At 36.4% G+C, this 23802-nt stretch overlaps 1 protein-coding gene across 1 annotated transcript in view; it reads right to left on the bottom strand.

Moving 5' to 3' along the window:
• The window catches only part of Meikin (meiotic kinetochore factor), a 173748-nt gene that overhangs the window by 84001 nt on the left and 65945 nt on the right, over positions 1-23802 (bottom strand). The window contains exons 9-10 of the mRNA XM_048783234.1: positions 19904-19984; positions 14739-14858 (exon numbers count right to left, since the gene is read on the bottom strand). Coding sequence (XP_048639191.1) covers positions 14739-14858; positions 19904-19984 — 201 coding nt within the window. The remainder of the gene's footprint in view (positions 1-14738; positions 14859-19903; positions 19985-23802) is intronic.

A 23802-nucleotide genomic window follows, 5' to 3' on the forward strand; every position in this document is an offset into this window, starting at 1 on the left:
TGTGATATTTCCAGCTTTGTTCTTCTTTCTCAACACTGCTTTAACTGTTTGGAGGCTTTGGTGTTCCATGTGAATTTTAAGATTACTTTTTCTATTTCTGCAAAAAAATTCCATAGGAATTTATAAATAATGTATGAAATCTTAGATTGCTTTGATATTTGAATATTTCAACAATATTAATTCTTCCAATCTATAAAATGTGATATCTTTCCATTTATCTGTCTTCTTCAATATCTTTCTTGAATGGCTCATAACTTTTAGTGCACAGAGCTTTTACTTCTTTGGTTTAGATTTATTTCTGAGAATTTTGTTCTTTTTGGTGCTATTATAAATGGAATTATCTTCATGATTTATTTTTCGAGTAGCTCACAGTCTTGCTATTGTGAATTGTGCTGCTATGAACATCGATGTAGCAGTGTCCCTGTAGCATGCTCTTATTAGGTCTTTAGGGAATAGACCTAGAAGGGGAATAGCTGGGTCAAATGGTGGTTCCATTCCCAGCTTTCCAAGAAATCTCCATACTGCTTTCCAAATTGGCTGCACCAATTTGCAGTCCCACCAGCAATGTACAAGTGTACCCTTTTCCCCACATCCTCGCCAGCACTTGTTGTTGTTTGACTTCATAATGGCTGCCAATCTTACTGGAGTGAGATAGTATCTTAGGGTGGTTTTGATTTGCATTTCTCTGACTGCTAGAGATGGTGAGCATTTTTTCATGTGCTTGTTGATTGATTGTATGTCCTCCTCTGAGAAGTGTCTGTTCAGGTCCTTGGCCCATTTGTTGATTGGGTTATTTGTTATCTTATTGTCTAATTTTTTGAGTTCTTTGTATACTCTAGATATTAGGGCTCTATCTGAAGTATGAGGAGTAAAGATTTGTTCCCCGGATGTAGGCTCCCTATTTACCTCTCTTATTGTTTCTTTTGCTGAGAAAAAACTTTTTAGTTTGAGTAAGTCCCATTTGTTGATTCTAGTTATTAACTTTTGTGCTATGGGTGTCCTATTGAGGAATTTGGAGCCCGACCCCACAGTATGTAGATTGTAGCCAACTTTTTCTTCTATCAGACGCCGTGTCTCTGATTTGATATCAAGCTCCTTGATCCATTTTGAATTCACTTTTGTGCATGGAGAGAGAAAGGGATTCAGTTTCATTTTGTTGCATATGGATTTCCAGTTTTCCCAGCACCATTTGTTGAAGATGCTATCCTTCCTCCATTGCATGCTTTTAGCCCCTTTATCAAATATAAGATAGTTGTAGTTTTGTGGATTGGTTTCTGTGTCCTCTATTCTGTACCATTGGTCCACCCGCCTGTTTTGGTACCAGTACCATGCTGTTTTTGTTACTATTGCTCTGTAGTATAGTTTGAAGTCTGGTATCACTATACCGCCTGATTCACACTTCCTGCTTAGCATTGTTTTTGCTATTCTGGGTCTTTTTTATTTTTCCATATAAATTTCATGATTGCTTTCTCTATTTCTACAAGAAATGCCGTTGGGATTTTGATTGGGATTTTTTATCAGGAAAGACTGTCAAATTTTGTCATATAGTTTTTGCCCTTCACTCTGTTGAAATATCACATTAATTGATTTTTTTTATAATGGCTCATCCTCCACCCCTGGCAAAAATTTCTTTTGATCATGGTATACTAAATGTGCTGTTGAACTTTGCTGGAATTATGTTGAGGATTTTTGCAACTATACTCATCTTAGAAATTGGCTTATAATTTATTTTTTCATAGTGTCTTTATGTGGCCTTAGTAGGAGAGTAATGTTGGCCTCAAAAAATGAGTTTGGAAGTGTGTCTTCCTCCACAATACTTTGGAAGACTTTGATGAGGATTGACTTTGCTTCTTGGAAATATTCATTTCAATTTATTCATGAAGACATCTAGTCCTGGACTTTTGTTTATAAGTATTCAATTACTGATTCAAACTCTGTATTTGTCATTGGTCTATTGAGATTTTCTATATCTTCATGATAGAGTCTTTGAAGGTTATAAATTTATAGAAATTATTTCTTCTAGGTTATCCAAATCATTGTATGTATTTGTTGTCTTCTTATGCTGCTTTATATCTCTGAGCTACCAATTTCAATGCCTCCTTTTTCATTTATAATTTTGAGTCCTTTCTCTTTTTTTTCTCAGTCTAACTAAAGTTTGTGTAATTTTACCATTTAAATAAAACAAGTATTAGTTTATTAAACTTTCCTATTGTCTTCTACTCTCCTTTTCATTTACTTCCATTCTAAACTCTATTTTTCTTCCCTTTTTCTGACTTTGGACTTAGTTCTTTTTTGAGTTCCTTGAAGTGTGGAGAAGGTTGTTTACTTGAGAATGTTCATTTTACCTCACATAGACATATCACTATTATTTTCCACCTAGAATTATTTTACAGCATCTAATAAGTTTTGGTATGTTGTTTCCATTTTTGTTTGTCTAGCATAATTTTTAAATTTCTTTCTATTTTTTTTTTGTCCCATTGGTTGTTTAGGACTGCTCTGCTTAATTTCCATATATTTGTGAATTTTCAAAAAATTCATTTCTAGTGATTTCTAATCTTATACCGCTGCTGTCAGAAAAGATATTTGAGATTATTCCAATCTTTTAAAATCTGTTGAGATTTATTTTGTGGTCTGACATGATCTATTCTGGAGTGTGCCCTTGTGAAGAATATGCTGCTGTTAGGCAAAAAGGTCCTGTATATATCTGTTAGTATTAAGTCCACTATATTTGCTTACTGATCTGTCTGGATGTTCTTCCATAGTTGAAAGTCAAGTCTACTATTATTGTACTGCTAATCCTCCCTTCAGTTCTTTTTTTAAAAAAAATTATTCTAATTAGTTATGCATGACAGTGCAAAGTATTTTGACACATTGTATACAAATGGAGCAGAACCTCTCATTCCTCTGGCAGAGTCACACTTGTCATGCAATCATACATGTATATAGGGCAATAATGACTATCTTATTCTACAAACCTTCCTACCCCTACACACCGTCCACTCCTCTCTGAGCCCTCCAATGTTCCTCCATTATTCCCTACCCCCTGCCATTATGGATCAGCATCCTTTTATCAGAGATTTAGGGGTTTTAGGGGGTTGGATTATTTCACTTAGCATGATATTCTCCAGCTCCATCTATTTACCTACAAATGCCATAATTTCATTGTTTTTAAGGCTAAGTAATATGCCCTTGTGTATATGTACCACAGTTTCTTTATCCATTCATCTATTGAAGTGCACCTAGGTTGGTTCCATAGTTTAGCTATTGTGAATTGAGCTGCTGTAAACATTGATGTGGCTGCATCAATGTAGTATGCTGATTTTAAGTCTTTTGGATACAAAACAAGGAGTGGGATAGCTGGGTCAAATAGTGGTTCCTTTCCAAGTTTTATGAGGAATCTCCATATTGCTTTCCTGAGCAGTTGCACCAATTTGCCATCCCACCAGCAATGTATGAGTGTACTTTTCCCCCACATCCTTGCCAACACTTATATTACTTGCATCTTGATACTTGGCTTTCTGACTGGAGTGATATGAAATCAGAGTAGTTTTGATTTGCATGTCTCTAATTGTTAGAGATGATAATTTTTTTCATATATTTGTTAATTGATTGTATTTCTTCTTTTGAGAAGTGTCTGTTCAGTTCCTTAGCCATTTATTGAATAGGGGTTTTTTTGTTTGTTTGTTTTGGGGGTTTTTTGCTGTTAAGTTTTTTGAGTTCTTTATATATCCTGGAGATTAGCGCTCGGAGGTGTATGTGGTAAAAATTTTCTCCCATTCTGTAGGCTTTTTCTTCATGTTGTTTCCTTTCGTGAGAAGTTTGAATCCATCCCATTTATTGATTTTTGATTTTGGTTCTTGCACTTTAGGAATCTTGTTAAGGAAGTCAGACCCTTAGCAAACATGATTAAGATTTGGGCCTACTTTTTCTTCTGTTATTTTCCAACTTAGAATTATTTTACAGCATCTGATAAGTTTTGATATGTTGTTTCCATTTTTGAAACAGGGTATTATGTGATTACTTTTTATTTATCTTTTGTGTATCTACCTAATTTTTTAAATACCTTTTTTAAAATTTATTTCTACGTAGTGCTGAGGATCAAACCCAGTTCCTCACACATGCCAGGCAAGTGCTCTACCACTGAGCCACAACACCAGCCCCTCTCCTCTAATTTTTTTTCTTTGTGGTTACCATGGGTCTTATATAAAACATCATATATGTATAATATTCTGTTTTAAAATTGGTAATAATATAACTTGAATCATTTTATAATTCTAAAGTTTTCCTCCCTGCCTTCATAGCTTTTGATGTCACATTTTACAACTTTTTATATTGTGTATTCATTGATAAATTATTTCAACTATGCTTATTTTTTAATAATCTTCTGTTTATATTGGAGTTAAGTGATTTATATACAATCATCACATTAATAGAATATTTGGAATTCATCAGTGACTTTTACCTTTTGGTATATATTCAGATTGTTAATTTGTATCTATTTTAACTTGAAGAATTCATTTTAGCATTTCTGGTGGGAGCCTTGTGTTGAACTCCAACAATCTTTGACAGGAAATATTTTTGTCTCTACATTTCTAAAGAACAGCTTTTCCAGATATGGTATTCTTAGTTGGCAGTTTTTTTCTTCTTCTTCTTATTTCAGCTCTTTGCTTACAACGTCCCATTTCCTCTTGGTTTGCAAGGTTTCTTTTTTTTCTTTTATTGGTACATTATCACTATATGGTAATAGTTGGATTTATTTCAACAAATAATACATGCATGGAATTTAATTTACTCCATTTCAGTCCACGGTGGACCCATGTTCCCTTCCTTCCTCCCTTCTCCTATTCTCCTTCCATTTACTCAACTGGGTTCAATCCTGGTAGCAATGACACACATCCCCAGCCATTTTTATTATTTATTTTGAAATGGGGTATTGCTAAGTTACTTAGGGCATCACTAAGTTGCTAAAGCTGGCTTTGAACATCTTCCTGCCTTAGCCTCCTGAACAAGGGAATTATAGGTGTGCACCACTCTGCCTGGTAGTATTATGGCCATTGTGACAATATTAATTCTGCCTATCCAAGAGCACGGCAGGTCTTTGTATCTTCAAAGGTCTTCAATTTCTTTCTTCAGAACTCTATAATTCTCCTTGAATAGGTTACTCATTTCCTTGGTTAGATTAATTCCCAAGTATTTTTATTATTTTGAAGTTATTGTGAATGGGATAGTTCTCATGATTTCTTTCTTGGCAGAATCACTATTACAGTATAGGAAAGCTGTTGATTTTTGAATGTTGATCTTGTATTCTGCTACTTATCTCAAGTCAGTTATTGACTCTTCTAGTCTTCTAGTGTTTTTTTTTTTCTGGCCCTTCTAGATAAAGTATCATGTTATCTCCAGAGATAATTTGACATCTTCTTTTCCTATTTGTATGCCTTTTTCTTCTCTTGCCTGATTGATCTGGCTACATTTTCAAGAACTATATTGAATCAGAATAGTGACTGTGTACATCCTTGTCTTCTTCCTGACTTCAGAGGAACTGCTTTCTGTTTTATTTATTATCTGTTGTTTTAGGTTTGTCATATATACCCTTTATAATGTTAAGGTAAGTTTCTTCTATCCCTAGTTTGATGTGCATGTGATAAAAATTTGCTCCCAAAATGTACGCTCTCTACTCATCTCACTGATTCTTTCTTTTGCTGAGAAGCTTTTGAGTTTGAATCCACCCCGTTTATTGATTCTTGATTTTAATTCTTGAGCTACAGGAATCTTATTAAGGAAGTAGAGGCCTACACCAACATGATGTAGATCTGGCCCTTCTTTTTCTTTTATTAGATGCAGGGTCTCTGGTTTATTTCCTAGGTTATTGATCCACTTTGAATTGAGTTTTGTGCATGATGAGAGATAGGGGTTTAATTTCATTTTGTTGCATATGGATTTCCAGTTTTCATAGCACCATTTGTTGAAGAGGCTATCTTTTCTCCAATATATGTTTTTGGAGACTTTGTCTAATATAAGATAACTGTATTTATGTGGGTTTGTCTCTGTGTTCTCTATTCTGTACCACTGGTCTACCAGTCTATTTTGGTGCCAGTACCATGTCGTTTTTGTTATTATAGCTCTGTGGTATCATTTAAGGTCTGATATAGTGATGCCACCTGCTTCATTTTCTTGCTAAGGATTTTGCTTTTGCTAATAATTATTAAGAATTTTGACATCTATGTTCATCATGGATATTGGTTTGTAGGGTTTTTTCCCCTTGATATGTCTTTGTCTGGTTTTGATATCAGGTTTATACTGGTTTCACAGAATGTATTTGGGATGTCCTTTTCCTTTCAATTTCATGGAATAATTTGAGAAAGACTGGGGTTAGTTCTTTAAAGGTCTGGTAGAATTCAGCTGAGAATCCATCTATCCTGGGCTTTTCTTTGTTGGAAGGCTTTTAGTTGCTGTTTCAATTTCATTGCTTGATATTGGTCTGTTTAGAATTTCTATATCTTCCTAGTTCAATTTGGACAAGTCATATGTTTCTAGAAATTTGTCAATGAGTGGGGCTAGTTTGTGTGTGGAGTGAGGTTCACTGCTCTTGGCTTAGTTCCAAGTGATGCTTAGCAACAGGATCTCTATTCTGTGAATCTTAAGTGTCTCAATCATTTCCCAGCCTCTCACAGAGAATGTTGAGGCTGGGGGTGGAGGTATGAGTGCAAGGAATAGTAATAATATTAGCAACCAATGTACAACCTTAAAATAAATGTCCAGTGTCTACTTTGACTTTTATAACACTAATTACCACCTGTATAGGAGTAGTAGGGTCAGTTTTTAACAACAAGACCAAAAATAAACAACCATAAACTAGATCAGACATTAAATAGAAGGTGTTTACTATGCTACCCACTGTAATAAACACAACAACATGAATGAGACAGGAATTACATAAACTATATAATTCAATAAGATATTGGAATTATGGTTTCTTAAGTGAATTGTGAATAAGGTGGGAAAGCAAGCAAAAGTTAGATATATTTAAAAAGTGAACACAGGATAAGCAGGAGTTAAGTAACAGATGATGGTTATAAAGAAGGAGAAGTAACAAATAATTAAAAATGATGTAAGAAAGAGAGGAAGAAGGAACAAGAACATTTGGCCATTATTTTGCTCCAAAGCAAGGTAAAATAAATAAACAACCAAGGCTAAATAATAAACCAGAGAAGAAGGAAGCAATTAAAATGAAAGTGAAATTATGTGAAAAAAGGGGCTGGGGTTTTGGCTCAGTCTTAGAGTGCTTGTCTAGCACATGTGAGCCCTGAGTTCAATCCTCAGCACCACATAAAAATAAATTTAAAAATGAATGTTAAGAAAAACTATGTGAAAAAAAATATAGAGAGAGAAATACATGGAAGTCTGATGTCTTTGTGTTTTTCATCAACCTGCCAGCCATTGTGGCCAGAAACCAAAGCTGGTTGTTGTAGCAATCAGCTTCCCATCTCCCAGTATAGGATCGTATAGACTGCGGAATGCTGAAAGATGATGTATTTCCACAGTGGGGCTGGTGCAGAGTTCTAAATTGTGAATTCCAGCAGTTGGAATTTAGTCTTGGTTGACCTTTGGAACTCTGTCAGTGAATATTTAAGGTTTGATTCACACATCCCTGTTGCTGAGGATCTCTATTGGACATTTGGGTTACAGCAGTCTTCTGAAAATTCCACTATTAGGGTGAGGAGTCTAAACCTCCACAGGTCTCATGTTCACTGCCATGGATGTGAACTACTAAGGATCAGACTTGGAGTGCAGACATATATGTCTGGCCAGTTATTGGAGTCTTCCCCATAGCCATATGGGATACCAGCAACAAAAGACAGTTTTCTTTCTGTCCAGTATCCCACTGTCCTAGGCACAAATTTCTCTGTGTCTGTTTCAATCATGCTGGCCCAGTTCCACTCTGGACCCCATATTGGGGACTGCTGTGTCAGGCTGGCACTTTCTTTATGAATTCCCTGTCTCCCACTTCTGTTCACTGTTGTGTGGTCACTTAAAAATTGTTCCCACTGCTGTGGTGACTCTGGTTCCCAATGGACTATCTGATGTGGGACAAGTGATTATTGTTGCTTTTTATTCAACAATTTCCCCTATCATCTCTGGGGCCATTAAGATCAGCCTCCCTCTCTGTTCCACAAGTTCCCCCAAACCAATTTTATTTGTATGCTTTCCTCTCTTTCTGCCTGTGCTCTCCCTCCCCTCTGCTGTGGGTTGGTGGCTCTGCTGGTGCTGCTGCCACTGGTGCATCTCTAACATATTCTTTCTTTTTTTTTCTAACATATTATTTCTTTCAAAGCTTCCAAATTTCTGGGTCTTTATAATTTTTTTATTGTCCAACGTTTAATTTCAGTGAATTTCCTCAGTTATCCACCTCACTGAGAAGCAGTCTTCCTGCTTTTAAAATACTGAGCTGAGGACCTTATGGGAAGTGCATTCTTCCTCTAATACACGATCTTCTCCAACTCCTGGCTTGCAAGATTTCTGTTGAGACGTTCAGTGATAGGCTTGTGAGGGTTTCCTTGTATATAAAAAGTCTGTTTTCTCTTTCTGCTTTCAACATTCTCTCTGTTGACAACTTGACTGCAATGTATCTTGGGGAATTCTACTTTGGGTTGGTCTTTTTTCTGGGATCCTTTGATAATAGACACTAATGCACAGATACACAGATAACAAAGAATAAGGCAAACACGATACCACCAAAGTAATCTAATAAAACTCCAGTAACTGACCCCACAAAAATGAAGATCTATGAAATGCCTGGAAAATAATTAAAAATAATTATTTTTAACGAGGCCCAATGAGATGCAATAAAGCACAGATGAATAATTAAACAAAATTAGTAAAACAAAGCATAAACAATATTAGAAGTTTAATAAAGAAATAGAAAGCATAAAAATGAAATTCTGGAACTGAAGAATTCTATATAGGGAAAAAAACAAGGAGAGAAATGAATTACAGTAGATGGGGTAGAGAGAGAAGATGGGAGGGGAGGGGAGGGGGATAGTAGAGGATAGGAAAGGTAGCAGAATACAACAGTTACTAATAGGGAATTATGTAAAAATGTGGATGTGTAACCGATGTGATTCTGCAATCTGTATTTGGGGTAAAAATGGGAGTTCATAACCCACTTGAACCTAATGTATGAAATATGATATGTCAAGAGCTTTGTAATGTTTTGAACAACCAATAAAAAAAAAGAGAGAGAGAAAAAAAGAATTCTATATAGAGCTTAAATCATGCAAAAAAAAAAAAAAAAAGGATTCATGAGTCCAAGACAGGTTATTTGAAATTAGCCAATTAGAGGGAAAAAAATAAATAAAGAATGAAAAAGAATGAAGACAGCTTGAGGAACCTATGGAACACCATTAAGTCATATAAATACTTAAATTTTGGGAGTCCTGGAGAATGAGAGAGAAAGATTGGGGGGTAGGCCAGAAACCTCATATAAAGAAATTCTGGTTGAAAACCCCATCCTAAGGAGGGATCTAGACATCCAGATTTCTGAAGCTCAAAAGATCCAAAGGAAGATCAATCCAAAGAATTCTCTGAAATACAAATTAATACTCTTTGAGACAGGTGACATGACATTATATCATAAAATACTATGTAACTAAAATATTTTAAAAATTATTGAAAATTTAAAATATCATTGCCAAAATACTAAATTCAGAAAAAGATAATTCTCAAAGGAGAGTATCTTCTTTCACAGATGGTATAAAAGGAAAATAAAGATCAAGTCATTTATTATGTTCCTTGTTCCTTCTTCCAGGCCCATCAGCTCAGTACTGTTGGGGTAAGTAAAACTTATCTCTTTCAAAATTTTGTATTTCTGTCTTCAAATTAATACTTGTGCTGTTTCACTGCATCACCCTTAAATATTTGTTATAATTTTCACCTAAAGGATTTTATATTCATTTTATTGAATTCAGGAAATACTTCAGTTTTTGGCACCTCAAAGTCCTCTGTTATTCTGGGCAACATTAATACCCATGTAAACACCTCTCTTTTCAGCTCTTTGACCACCTTCAATTTCATCAAGGTTAATTTGGATTTCACTTGAGCTATTCCTTTCCATGGTCACACTCTGCTTTTGTCACTAGTCAGAAGTGCTTTAACTTAAGAAAATAAAATTGAATTATTCCAGTCTCTGATATTTCTAGCTTTTTCACTCTTTCACCTGGCTTTCATATCTGTCCTTTGATCTCCTAAGTATTAACTGCTTTACATATCAGTCCCCTTTCCTACCTATGCTTTCTTCTCTCTCCAATTTAGATAATGTGGTTCATAATTTTAAGCACTCTCTTGTCAGTAACCTCGATTATTTTTACCTTTTGTCCTCCAAACCAACCTGAAGCCAAAATACAATTACAGATCCAGACAGTTCTCCTTTCTTCATTTGTTCATGACTACTGAGGGTTACTAGAAAAAAAATTAACAGATTCAAAATTTTCTGCTTCTGCCAAGATAAAATAAAAAGGAATAGATTTATCCTTTTGATTGAGGCAATCAAAATAAACCAGACAAAATATATAAAACAACAATTTTCAAGAAACTGAGTATCAGACAATTAAGGGCAATAATCTCAAAGAGTTAGAAAACAAAGTAGGCCTTACAGCTGCTCCAACACTGCCTTAAGAGAATTTCCAGGCTATAGTCTAATGAGGGTGAATTAAGGCAGAGACAAACAGACTCCATGCCTTGAGAAAATGGAGCCCATGGGCTGGGTAAACTAAGGCAGCTTGGATTACAGAACAGAATAATACAGGAAAGAGCTGAGTAGAGAGAGGTCAGCAATATGTAGAGGGTTCCCTTTCAGTATTATGTGGAGTATGGATCAGGGCATGCTTTATGGGACAACCTGAGGACAGGAAAAAAGCCATCTGAAAAGATTTGGAAGATTAGCACTGGTGCTGACACAGGAGGGAGAAAAGTGCTTATGCCCATAAGCCAGACTGGGAAACCTTGTAATTCATAAAATATTGAGTTGAATTCTCAGGAAGGTCATACTTCAGTCATGGGGAATAACTGTTGTAGACTGAACAACTGCAGATCTAATAAACCTTAAAGGAAAAACCTGAAAGAATTAAATAGCTTTAAACTTTCTTTCAGAACAAAGCTCAAAAAGATATGAATAAATATAAAATTATCCATTAATGATTAGAATCTAATCAAAGATTGCCATGCAGGAAAAGAAGCAGGAAAATAAGCAGAAAAACATGACCAAAAATCAATTAATAATTGACCTCAGAGTAGACATGAATGATAGAATTATCATTGAAGGACATTAAAACAACTAGTTTAATATTCCGTGTGTTTGAAAAGTTAAATAGAGACATGAAAGACAAAAAAAGACTTAAAATAAATTTCTGGGACTGAAAACTATGAGACGAAAAATACACTGAAAGGGTTTGACATCATATTGAACACTATAAAAAGAAATTATTTGTGAACTTTAAAACTATCAAAATAAAAACATGAGAGAAAATATATTTTTTAAGTGAAAAGAATATCAATATCAGAAAAGACATTTTAATTTTAAGGTAGAGTTGCTGAAAACTTCCCAAACTTGACTGTAAGGAAGAGAGAGAGAGAGAGAGAGAGAGAGAGAGAGAGAGACAGACACTAGTAGCTAAAGAAACTGAAGTATAAAAAATATGCAGAAAATTACACCAAGATGTATCATAATCAAATTACTCAAAAGTACTAAAAAAGGAAAAATCTTAAAATCAGAGGAAAAAAATAAATGTTTATGTGCTAGGGAACAAAGATAAGGATGATGCTAGATTTCTTGGGCAACATTTTTTTGGGGGGGGAAGCAGGGATTGAAAACAGGGGTGCTTAACCACTGAGCCACATCTCCTGCCCTTTTTATATTTTATTTAGAGACAGGTTCTCACTAAGTTGCTTAGGGCCTTGCTAAATTGCTGAGGCTGGCTTTGAAGTTGCAATCCTCCTGCCTCAGCCTCCTGATTACAGGTATGTGCCCTTGAACCTCACTAGGGCAACATTTTTTAAGTATTTTTTTTTAATTATCAGTCTGGAAATCTACATCTAGTACAACTGTAGGAGTTGGCTTTTCATTGCTGAGACCAAAATACACAACAAAAACAACTTGGAGAAGAAGGTTATTTTGGGCTTATGGGTTGAGAGATTCTTTCAATTGACTCTTATTGTTCTGGGCCCAGGGTAACTCAGGACATCATGACAGAAAGGCATTGTGGAGAAAAGCTACTCAGCTCCTGACAGCCAGGAAGGAGAAGAGAGGAGAGGAGAGAAGGAAAGAAAGAAAAAAGGAGAGAGAGGAGACGAGGGGAGGGGAGAGTAGGGGAATGAAGGGAGGGGGAAGGGGAAGAAGACAGAAAGTGTGTGCAAGAGAAAATGCAAGGAGCCAGAAACAAAATAATCCTGAAGGATACACACCCAGTGACCTATTTCCTCCAGTCATACTCTACCTGCCTGTCATTACCATACAGTAGTTCTTTCAAATTATTACCAATCAAATGGATTAATCCACTGTGAGGTTACTGTGCTTGTAATCTAATCACTTTACCTCTGAACATTTCTGCACAGCTCAACACATCATCTTTTGGGGGGACGCCTTGTATTCAAAACATAACAACAATAATTTTCAAAGATGAAAGCAAAACCAAAGACTTTTTAGGTATAAAAAGCAGAAATAACTAGCTACTAGTGTAGCCAAAGTATAAGAAATGTTAAAGAAAGTCCCTTAGGGAGAAGAAAAATAACACCAAATAAAAAACTGGGTCTACAGAGAGGAATAAAGAGTACTACAAAAGTAACTACTAAGGTAAATACATAGTTTTTTTTATATTAAAAACTTCTAAAAAGTTAGTTCTTTAATCAGAATAACAACAATGTTTTGTGGTGTTTATTACATATATAAAAGTAAAATTGGGCTGGGGATGTGGTTCAAGTGGTAGCGTGCTCACCTGGCATGCATGGGGCTCTGGGTTCGATCCTCAGCGCCCTGTGCATGCCAGGTGAGCGCACTACCGCTAAAAAAAATCTCTCTCTCTCTCTCTCTCTCTCAAAAAAAAAAAAAAGTAAAATTATCTCTGTTCACACTTGATATAATTCATATGTTGAAATTCTAAAGAGTCCATTAAAAATCTATTAGAATAAACACAATTCTCAACATAGCTGGCTATAAAGTCACCACAAAAATTAGTTGCACTTCAAAACATACTACAAAACTACAAAAGTATAATTAGAATTAACTAAAGAAGTTATACAAAGACTTACATAATGAAAACAACAAAACATTACTGAAAGAAACCTGAGATGATAATAAATAGAAATACATTCCATGTTCATGGATTAGAAGACTTAATATTGTTAAAGTGTCATTATTATCCAAAGTGATCTACAGATTCAATGCAATTCCTATTAAAATACAAAAGCATTTTTTGTAGAAACAGAAAAATTCATTCTAAAATCCATATGGAATCTCAAAGGACCCCCAAAAGCCAAAACAATTCTAAGAAAGAACAAAAAAGCAAGAGGACTTCAAAACATACTACAAAACTACAATAACCCAAACAGTATGGTGCTGGCATAAAGACAGACATATAGACATGCCTGTAACTGCAGTAACTAGGGAGACTGAGGCAGGAGGATTGCAAGTTTGAGACCAGTCTAAGCAACTTAGTGAGACTCTGCTCAAAATAAAAAGAGCTCAGTATGCAGGTGAATCACAAAGAGCCCGTGGGTTCAATCTCCAATACATCCCCCTCAAAAAAAGACAAACACACAGACCTATGAAATAGGGAAGACTGGAAATAAACCTTGCATTTATGTTTGAGTGATGTTTGTTTGTTTCTTGGTTTGTTGGTTTGTTTTGGTACTGGGGAGTGAACCCAGGGGCACTGGGGAATGAACCCACTAAGCCACATTCTCCAGATCTTTTTTATTCTAAGACACAGTCTTGCTAAATTGCTGAAGGCCTTGCTAAGTTGCTGAGGCTATCTTTGAAACTGAGGGTTCTCCTACCTCAGCTTCCTGAGTCACTGGGATTACAGGTGTGCACCACCACACCCAACTGTTTGAATGAATTTTTAATAGACCTTTATTTTATTTTATATGTGATCCTGAGAATTGAACCCAGGGCCACACATGTCCTAGGCAAGTGCTCTACCACTGATTCACATCTCCAGCCCTGTTTGAATGATTTTTGACAAGGGTACCAAGTCTACTCAATGGCAAAAAATAATCTCTTCATAAACAGCTAGTAAAATTGAATATCTATATGTAAAAAATTAAGTCAGACTAACATCATACACAAAAACTAATTCAAATAGATCAAATACTTAAATGTAAGTCTTAAAACAACAAAACTGAAGAAACAAGGAAAAGACTTTATGACATTTGATTTAGCAACGATTTCCTGCATATGACACCAAAGGTACAAACTACAAAAGAAAAAATAAACAAATTAGACTTTAAGAAATTTAAAAACTTTTGCTCATCAAAAGATTCTGTCAGAAAAATAAAAAGGAAACACACAGAACTGAAGAAATGTTCGGAAAACTGATAAGGGGTTCTTTCTTCTTTTGACACATGTAAATGATGTTACCCTTAACTGAATTAAAAGATTCCTCCAAGTAACTCATATACAAAATATCTCATATACAAAATAGAACAATAATTTTTCCAGTAATTGCAGAAAAAATTGAAAATGTTACCTCATTTGAAGAATTTTCTGGCAAATTTGACACAGGAACAATTTCATCTGAGTTTACATAATTGCTGATATTTGGAAAGAGTTCTTCAAAAGGTGCCTTTTGTACTGAAGACAAATTAATCTATAAAATATTATGTTACTGTTTCAGAGAGGTTTCAAAAACAATTATTTCTAAGCAATTAAAATAAAGTTATAAATACTATCTTATTGGAAGCATTTTCTTATGAACTTGACAAATGAACAATTTTATCTGAATGAATATAATTACCAACTTTTGGCATGCTTAAGATTATGTTACTCTTTTGATTTAAACTTATTTTCAAACAAGAATTTTTATTTGCTGTACTATACTTTTCCCCATTAATTTGTTCAATAAATATTCATCAAATGCTTACTAAGTAAAATTTGATGACCTGGCAACTGTACCTTCTGGACACTTCTACTCCTAGGTATATATACCAAAGAGAAATAAAAAGATGTCCACACAAAAGCTTTTACACAAGTATTTATAAAAACATTATTTATAATAGTCATAGATGGAAACAACTAAAGCTTCCATTAACACAATTTCTATCAACACAATGGAATATTACTCAGTCAGGAAAAGGAATGATGTACTGAAACAAGCCGGTATATGGATGAAACCTAAAAATACTATGCTAAGTGAATTAGTCACAAAAGATAATATATTATATAATTCCATTTATATGAAATGTCCAGAACAAGAAAACCTACAAATACAGAGGGCAGAGAAATGGTGTGGGAAAGCAAGGGGATGTTACGTAAAGGAAATGAGGTGTCTTTTTTGAGGTGATAAAAAAATGTTCTAAAAGTGATTGTGGGAATGATAGCACATATCTATACATATACTAAAATCTACTGAATAACAAATTTTAAAAAAATATTTATTTTTTAGTTATAGGTGCATACCATATCTTTATTTTATATTTATGTGGTGCTGAGGATCGAACCCAGTGCCTTACTACACACACTAGGCGAGCGGTCTACCTCTGAGCCACAATCCCAGCCCTGAATAGCACATTTTAAATAAGTGAATTGTAGTTTGTTCATTATTGCTCAAACTGATTTTCTTAAATATTTTTAAGCTGTAGTTGGACATAATACCTTTATTTATTTATTTATTTATTTTTTAATGTGGTGCTGAGGATCAAACCCAGTGCCTCGAATGTGATAGGCAAGCACTCTGCTGCTGAGATACAACCCTAGCCCCTGCTCAAATTTTTTTAAAGAGCCCACTAAAAAAAGTGTTAAACATACAGTTATCATATGAGCTAGAAATTCTATGACTTCCAGATATACACTCAACACAAATGAAAACATATACTCATAAAACATACATAAATGTTCATAACAGTATTATTCATGATAGATAATAAGTTAAAATAACCCAAATGCCCATAGACTAAATCAGTAAACAAAATGTGGTATATATCCAGAGACTGTGATATTATTTGATGAAAGAAAAGGAATGAAATACTGAAAAATGCCATAATATAGATGAATTTTAAAATATTATGCCAAGTAAAAGTGGCCAGGCACAAAAGGCCACATTTTCCATGACTCTATGAATTAATATCTAGAAAGGGCAAATGTATAAAAGACAGTAAATTAGAAGCTTCTAGACAGTCCCTAGCAGCTAAAGGGAAAGATGGGGGAATAAGGAGTAACTGCTAAAATGTGGTAATAAAATGAATTACATTGAATTATATTATAGGGATGGTTGTATCACAACTATGCTTAAAAACACAATTATATACATTATAGCATGGTAAATTTCATAAAATGTGAATTATAGTTTTTAAAGATTTTGGCATTTATAAAATTGACACTAACTTAGTTTTATAAGGAAAATTCATTTTGGGTACATTTATTCCTCATCTACACATTCTCTCTCTCCCTCCCCCTGTTCCTCTCTCTCTCTCTTTCTCGTTGATACTGGGGATCTAACCCAGGTGTACTTTACCACTAAGCTGTATTCCCAGCCCTTTTAAAATTTTTTTTTTATTTTGAGACAGGGTCTCACTAAGTTGCTGAGGCTGGCCTTGAACTTTGCAATCCTTCTTTCTCAGCTTCCCAAGTCACTAGGATTACAGGAGTGGGCCACCATGCCTGGCTCACATACACATTTTTTTTTAAAAGTTGTAGATGGATACAATACCTTTATTTTATTTATTTATTTTTATGTGGTGTTGAGGATCTCACCCAGTGCTTCACACATGGTAGGCAAGTACTCTATCACTGAATATCAACCAAGAATAAATTTTAAAAATAAAACACTCATTTTTTGAAAAACAAATTACTTTTTAGAACATTAGAAAAACTGTGAGCAGAGTATTATCAAAACCCTTTCCTCCAGCATGATCTTTAACTGTGTTCCCCTAGGAGCCTGTTAAGAGTAAGAATGTCAACTCTGTTACTAGGCAGCATTACTTATGGTAAAAATGATATCTGATCATGAACTTGTATGTCTGGAACAAACTATAGATGCAGTACGAATAATAAATACTATAAAAGATGCCATGGGTTTTTCTGGGAGCTGTAACTCGTATAATTAGGCATGTCTCTGTGGAGAACTGAGAAGCTACCTATGTATTTTGTTATAAAAGATACTGTCTCATTCCCTTGACCAGAGCTGTCCCCATACTGCTATATAAGCCGCTACATCAAATTTTTGGTGGTTATTTTAGTATTGAAGATTGAACTCAGGGGCACTCAACCACTGAGCCACATCCCCAGCCTTTGTTTTTTCTTTGTATTTTATTTAGAGACAGGGTCTCACTGAGTTACTTAGTGCCTTGCTAAGTTGCTAAGGCTGGCTTTGAACTTGCAATCCTCCTGCCTTAGCTTCCCAAGCCACTGGGATTAAAGATGTACGCCACCGCTCCCAGCTTTACACAGACTTTTGTTAGGACTGCTACCATTGTGGAGGAAACACCTGCTGCTGCCCTGCTAGCAAGTTGCATTTCTATTGCTCAGTTGTACCTAAGAAGAATAGATTAGGTAATAGCTAAATTTATAAAACTGTTAGAGGTAAACATAGGATAAAGACTTCATGACATTAAATTTGGTAATTTTTCCGATAGAACACCCAAAGCACAGGCCAACAAAGGAAAAAGTTGATTAATTGGACTGCATCAAAATGAAAAACATTTGTGCCTCAAAGAACACTACCAACAGAATAAAAAGGCAACTCATGCAATGAGAAAAATATTTTCAAACCATATATCCAATAATGGGTAAAATCCAAAATATACAAAGAATTTCTACAACTGAACAATGAACAACCTGATTTAAAAATGAACAAAGGATTTGCTTCTGTTTTATTTTTTAAATTTTTTGTAGTTGTAGATGGACAGCATGCCTTTATTGTATTTGTTTTATGTGGTGCTAAGGATCAAACCCAGTGTTTCACACGTGGTAGGCAAACACTCTGCCAGTGAGCCACAATCCCAGCCCACAACAAGAGAGTTGAACAGATATTTCTTCAAAGAAGATATACAAATGATCAATAAACAAATTAAAAGATGCTAAATATTAATAATCTTTAGGAAAATGCAAATCCAAAGCAGAATGAAATTCTATCTCATACCCATAACGTTAGCTATTATAAAACACACACACATATACACGCACACACAGCAGGAAAAAAGAAGTGTTGGTAGGAATGTGGAGAAATTAGAACCCTTGTGTACCAGTAATGGAATTGTAAAATAATACAGACATATGGAAAACAGTGTGGTTGATACTCAAAATATTAAAAATCAAATTACTACAAAATCCAGAAATATTCCTTCTGAACAGGTACCCAAATGGGACTCAAATGGATATATGTACATTCATGTTCATAGTAGAATTATTGACAATAGTCAAAGGCAGAAGCAAAACAAGTGTTCATCGATGCATGAATGGATAAACAAAATGTGATATGTATATACAATGGAATATTACTCAGCTTTAAGTAGGGAAAAATTTCTGACATATTCTACCACACAGGTGAACCTGAAGACATTATGCTAAGTAAAATAAATCAGTCACATAAGGACAAATACTGATGGGTACAGTGGCACATGCCTATAGTTCTATAGAGTTGAGGTAGAAGGATCACCTGAGCCTAGAAGTTTGAGGCCAGCCTGGGCAACATAGCAAGACCCCATCTCCAAAATTAAACAAAAGAACAAATAGTTTATGAATCCTATATGAGGTACTAGAGTAGTCAAGTTTATATAGACAAAAGGTAGAATGGTGGTTGCCAGGGGCCAAGCAAGAAACAGGGAATTACTGTGTAATTGGTATGAAGTTTCAGTTTTGCAAGATGAAAAAGGTTCTAGAGATGGATGGTGGCAATGACTGTACAACAATGTGAACTTACTTGAATTGTTTATTTACTCATTCTTATCAGCTCAATTCACAATAACTAAGCTATGGAACCAACATAGGTGCCCTTCAGCAGATAAATGAATAAAGAAAATGTGGTACATATATACAATGGAATATTACTCAGTCATAAAGTATGATATTATGGCACTTGCCGGTAAATGGATGGAACTAGAGACAATCATGTTAAGTGAAATAAGCCAATCCCAAAAACCCAAAACCACCATTCTACCTTTTGATATGCAGATGCTAACTCTCAACAGGTGGGGAGGTTCACTGGATTGGACAGGGGGGTGTAGGGAGAAGGGATGGAGAATGGGAAAGGGAAAGATAGTAGAATGAATTGAACATTACATTCCTATGTTCATACATGAATACACAACCTTTGTAAATCCATATCATGTATAACCACAAAAATGTGAAGTTGTACTTTATGTATATATGATATATCAAAATACATTCTACTGTCATGTATAGCTAAAAAGAATTAAAAAACTAATAAAAGTAAATCATGCTTAAAATTCTAAATTTTATGTTACATATAGTTTACAATAGAAAGTATAATTCTGGTTGATACTATAGCATTCTAAGCTTTCTCCTTTACTTATATAAGCAGGATATACAGCATTTTCAATGAAATCATGTTTTGCAACAGAATAATATAGACATTATTCTCTATAGGTAATATTCCTCTGGTGTGACAAAAATAGAAGAATGGGGAGAGGAGGAGCCAGAAAATTGATTCCACAAGTGCCAAAAGCTAATACTTACCATGAAATCAGCTGTCTCTGAAGATGGAGTACTTGTTAACAGGGCTCTGCTTTTCTTATCAGGAGTACTTGAATTTGTTTTCTATAAATGTTTATAAAATAGGGGATTGAATAGTAAAAAAAAAACCAAACCATTTTAGTACAGTAAAATCAAAATTTAAAGTTAGTAGACTAGATCATAATGTGTAATACCAATAAAATCTTTTATTTGCTAATTAAATTTTAAACCATTTGAAGGAAACAAAAGAATTTTCTGGCTTGAGCTAGGTTGTTCAATTTCCAAGAGAACTCTATATGGCATGACAACCATATGGGAATACTTTAGTTGGAATTACTATTAATTTAGGAAGAGAAGCTAATTAGAGCGGTGAATTAGTAAACAGTGCTTTGGTTACCTTTGTTAACTGCTGAAAAAGTATTTCACTTTCAGTGAAATTTGTTTAATTTCTAGTATATTATTATATTTTTTGTGAAAAAATATTATAAATTATTCCTGAAACTGTTAAAACATTTAAGTAGTAGCAAGGATAATTGGTTTAAAATATACATTTAAATGTAAATAGATACTTTCATTGATAGAACAAAGTTAAAAAAATTACAAAATAATATGCAGATTCATTTTCTATTTCTTAAAGATGCAGAGGCAGACAGACAGGTGAACCAAGTAAAAAAGTCTAAAAGAGCAAGGAGAGAAAGGAAGACATTAAGATTCAAGAGCTAAAGAGAGTGAGAAGAGGAGGGAGGACCTGAGAATAAGAGAGGGAGGAGAAGAGGGGAGTGGTGGGAGGGAAGGAAGAGAGGAAAGAAGGAGGAAATGGAAAAGACAGAAAGATTGAAAGAAAGAACGAGGGAAAGAGAAGAGACAGACACCAACAGACTGGGATCAGAAAGAGACGAAGAGACAGCCCCAGGAGGAGGGCAGCAGGGAGAACACCTACACTATGGATAGGAAGGAGAGAGGGAGCTTGAAGCTGAAAGAACACAGGATATCAGACACAAAGAAGCAAGCATGAAGGCAGAGCTGAAACATGAAGTTTTATTTCTAGCAATCAGCTTTTTTCCAACCCTCGAGTTCCAAGAAACAATCAAGTCCTGATAAATCACACTTTTGGGGTTCGTGACTATTATTTGATGTCAAGTCTGGAACCCAAACTCAGAGATAAAATTTGAAAATCATAAGATTTTGTGATAGAAAAGATAAGGAAAGAGAAACCTATCACAAAGAATGTTAGAAAAGATAAGGAAAGAGAAACCTAACATTCTTCTGTCTTAAAATCTCTTAAACTAGTTGTCAGTTCCAAACATAACCAAGAATAGAATATAGGGAAAGTTCTTATGAAAAAAATTTAACAGTATATTTACCTGGAGAATATGCCAGCTTTCTAATTTAGCAGCTATGTAATATTTAATTTCTTCATCTAAACAATGAAGATTACTCTGAGATTTGTGAACAAGTATCGTAAATAATATATGTAAAGAGAACTTGTGGGGTTTAGAGAGTAAGAGAGACTCAGTGATAGCTATCATCATCATTACAGCAAACTTGGAGGTGCTTTGCTCAGATCTCCTTGAACAAAGAACCTGCTGTTACAATGCAAGAAGTGCATTTGGCTGATATCCTCCAGCTGCAATATCTTAGGATCTACTTCATTTGCAAGCTGAGGCCCCCATTTTCTCTGGCCATCTCCAGCCAGTGTCTAGCAGCCAATATAGACTTTTGTAATGCAAAATCTTTGCTCCAGAATTCTTCATTGGGAGAGCTTTTATCACATTTGCATTGAGGACAAAGGCTATCACTGCCCAATCCTGATTCCTCCTGCTTTTTTTTCTTAGGTATTACCCTTGCCAATAAGCCACTTGAATGCTTAATTCTGTCTCAGTATCAGTTTCCCATTGGTCCCTATGACACAAATGTCAACTGTCAGTTCAGTCTCAAAAATATCAGCCTGTATATAGCTGTAAGTATACAGCTTCCTTATATTTCTCCCTCAGTTTGTTTTAAAACCATGCATTTCTAAATCTTCACTATCAAATTTTTTCTTTTTTAGTCTTCTTAACAATTACGAATTAATAAAACATTAATAAACTCAACTCAAAGTGAAGCTAGGACCTAAGCATTAGATCAGAGACCCTGCACCCAACAGAAGAAAATGTAGGCACAAATCTACATCATGTTGGCTTAGGAATTGACCTCCTTAAAAGGCTCTAAAGCGCGGAGTAAAATCAAGAATGAACAAAGGGGATAGAATCAAACTAAAAAGCTTCTTCATAGCAAAGGAAACAATCAAGTATGTGAAGAAAGGCCTGGGGTTGTGGCTCAGTGATGGAGCGCTTGTCTGACACGTGTGAGGCACTGGGTGTGACCCTCAGCACCACATGGAGACAAATAAGTAGAATAAAGGTATTTTGTCCATCTACAATTAAAAAAAAAAGGTTGTGAAGAGAGACCCTAAAGAATGGGAGAAAATCTTTGCCTCCTGCACCTCAGATACAGCATTAATCTCCAAGTTTTAAAAAGAACTCAAAAACTTAACACCAAAAAAACAAATAAATGGGCTAAGGAACTGAACAGATATTTCACAGAAAAATAAATATGATCCATCAACGAATATATGAAAAAATGTTCAACATCACCAGCAATTAGAGAAATACAAATTAAAACTATACTGAGATTTCATCTGACTCCAATCAGAATGGCAATGATCAAGAATACAAGTAGCAACCCGCTGGCGTGGTAGTCACATCACCCCAATTGGAGTAGGGGCAGAGCAGAGCCGCCACCTGCGCACGCAAGGTAGGGAGACCTGCGACCGACCAGCGGAACAGGCCCAGTGGCCTGCCGGCGTGGCAGACACGTCACCCCAATTGGAGTAGGGGCAGAGCAGAGCCGCCGCCCGTGCCCGCAAGGTACGCAGACGTACGACTGACCGGCGGAACAGGCCCAGCGGCCTGCCGGCATGGTAGACACGTCACCCCAATTGGAGTAGGGGCAGAGCAGAGCCGCCGCCCGTGCCCAGAACAGGCCCAGCAACCCGCCGGCGTGGTAGTCACGTCACCCCAACTGGAGTAGGGGCCGAGCAGAGCTGCCACCTACGCCCGCAAGGTAGGCAGACCTGTGAGCAACCAGCGGAACAGGCCCAGCGGCCTGCGGGCGTGGTAGTCATGTCACCCCAATTGGAGTAGGGGCAGAGCAGAGCCGCCGCCTGCGCCCGCAAGGTAGGCAGACCTGCGACCGACCGGCGGAACAGGCCTAGCGGCCTGCCAGCATGGCAGACACATCACCCCAATTGGAGTAGGGGCAGAACAGAGCCGCCACCCGCGCCCGCAAGGTAGGCAGACCTGTGACCGACCGGCGGAACAGGCCTAGCGGCCTGCCAGCATGGCAGACACATCACCCCAATTGGAGTAGGGGCAGAACAGAGCCGCCACCCGCGCCCGCAAGGTAGGCAGACCTGTGACCGACCGGCGGAACAGGCCTAGCGGCCTGCCAGCATGGCAGACACATCACCCCAATTGGAGTAGGGGCAGAACAGAGCCGCCACCCGCGCCCGCAAGGTAGGCAGACCTGTGACCGACCGGCGGAACAGGCCTAGCGGCCTGCCAGCATGGCAGACACATCACCCCAATTGGAGTAGGGGCAGAACAGAGCCGCCACCCGCGCCCGCAAGGTAGGCAGACCTGTGACCGACCGGCGGAACAGGCCTAGCGGCCTGCCAGCATGGCAGACACATCACCCCAATTGGAGTAGGGGCAGAACAGAGCCGCCACCCGCGCCCGCAAGGTAGGCAGACCTGTGACCGACCGGCGGAACAGGCCCAGTGGCTGGCCGGCATGGTAGACACGTCACACCAATTGGAGTAGGGGCAGAGCAGAGCCGCTGCCCGCGCCTACAAGGTAGGC

The sequence above is a fragment of the Marmota marmota genome, unplaced genomic scaffold (genome assembly GCF_001458135.2).
Source record: "Marmota marmota marmota unplaced genomic scaffold, marMar, whole genome shotgun sequence".
Lineage (NCBI taxonomy): Eukaryota > Metazoa > Chordata > Mammalia > Rodentia > Sciuridae > Marmota > Marmota marmota.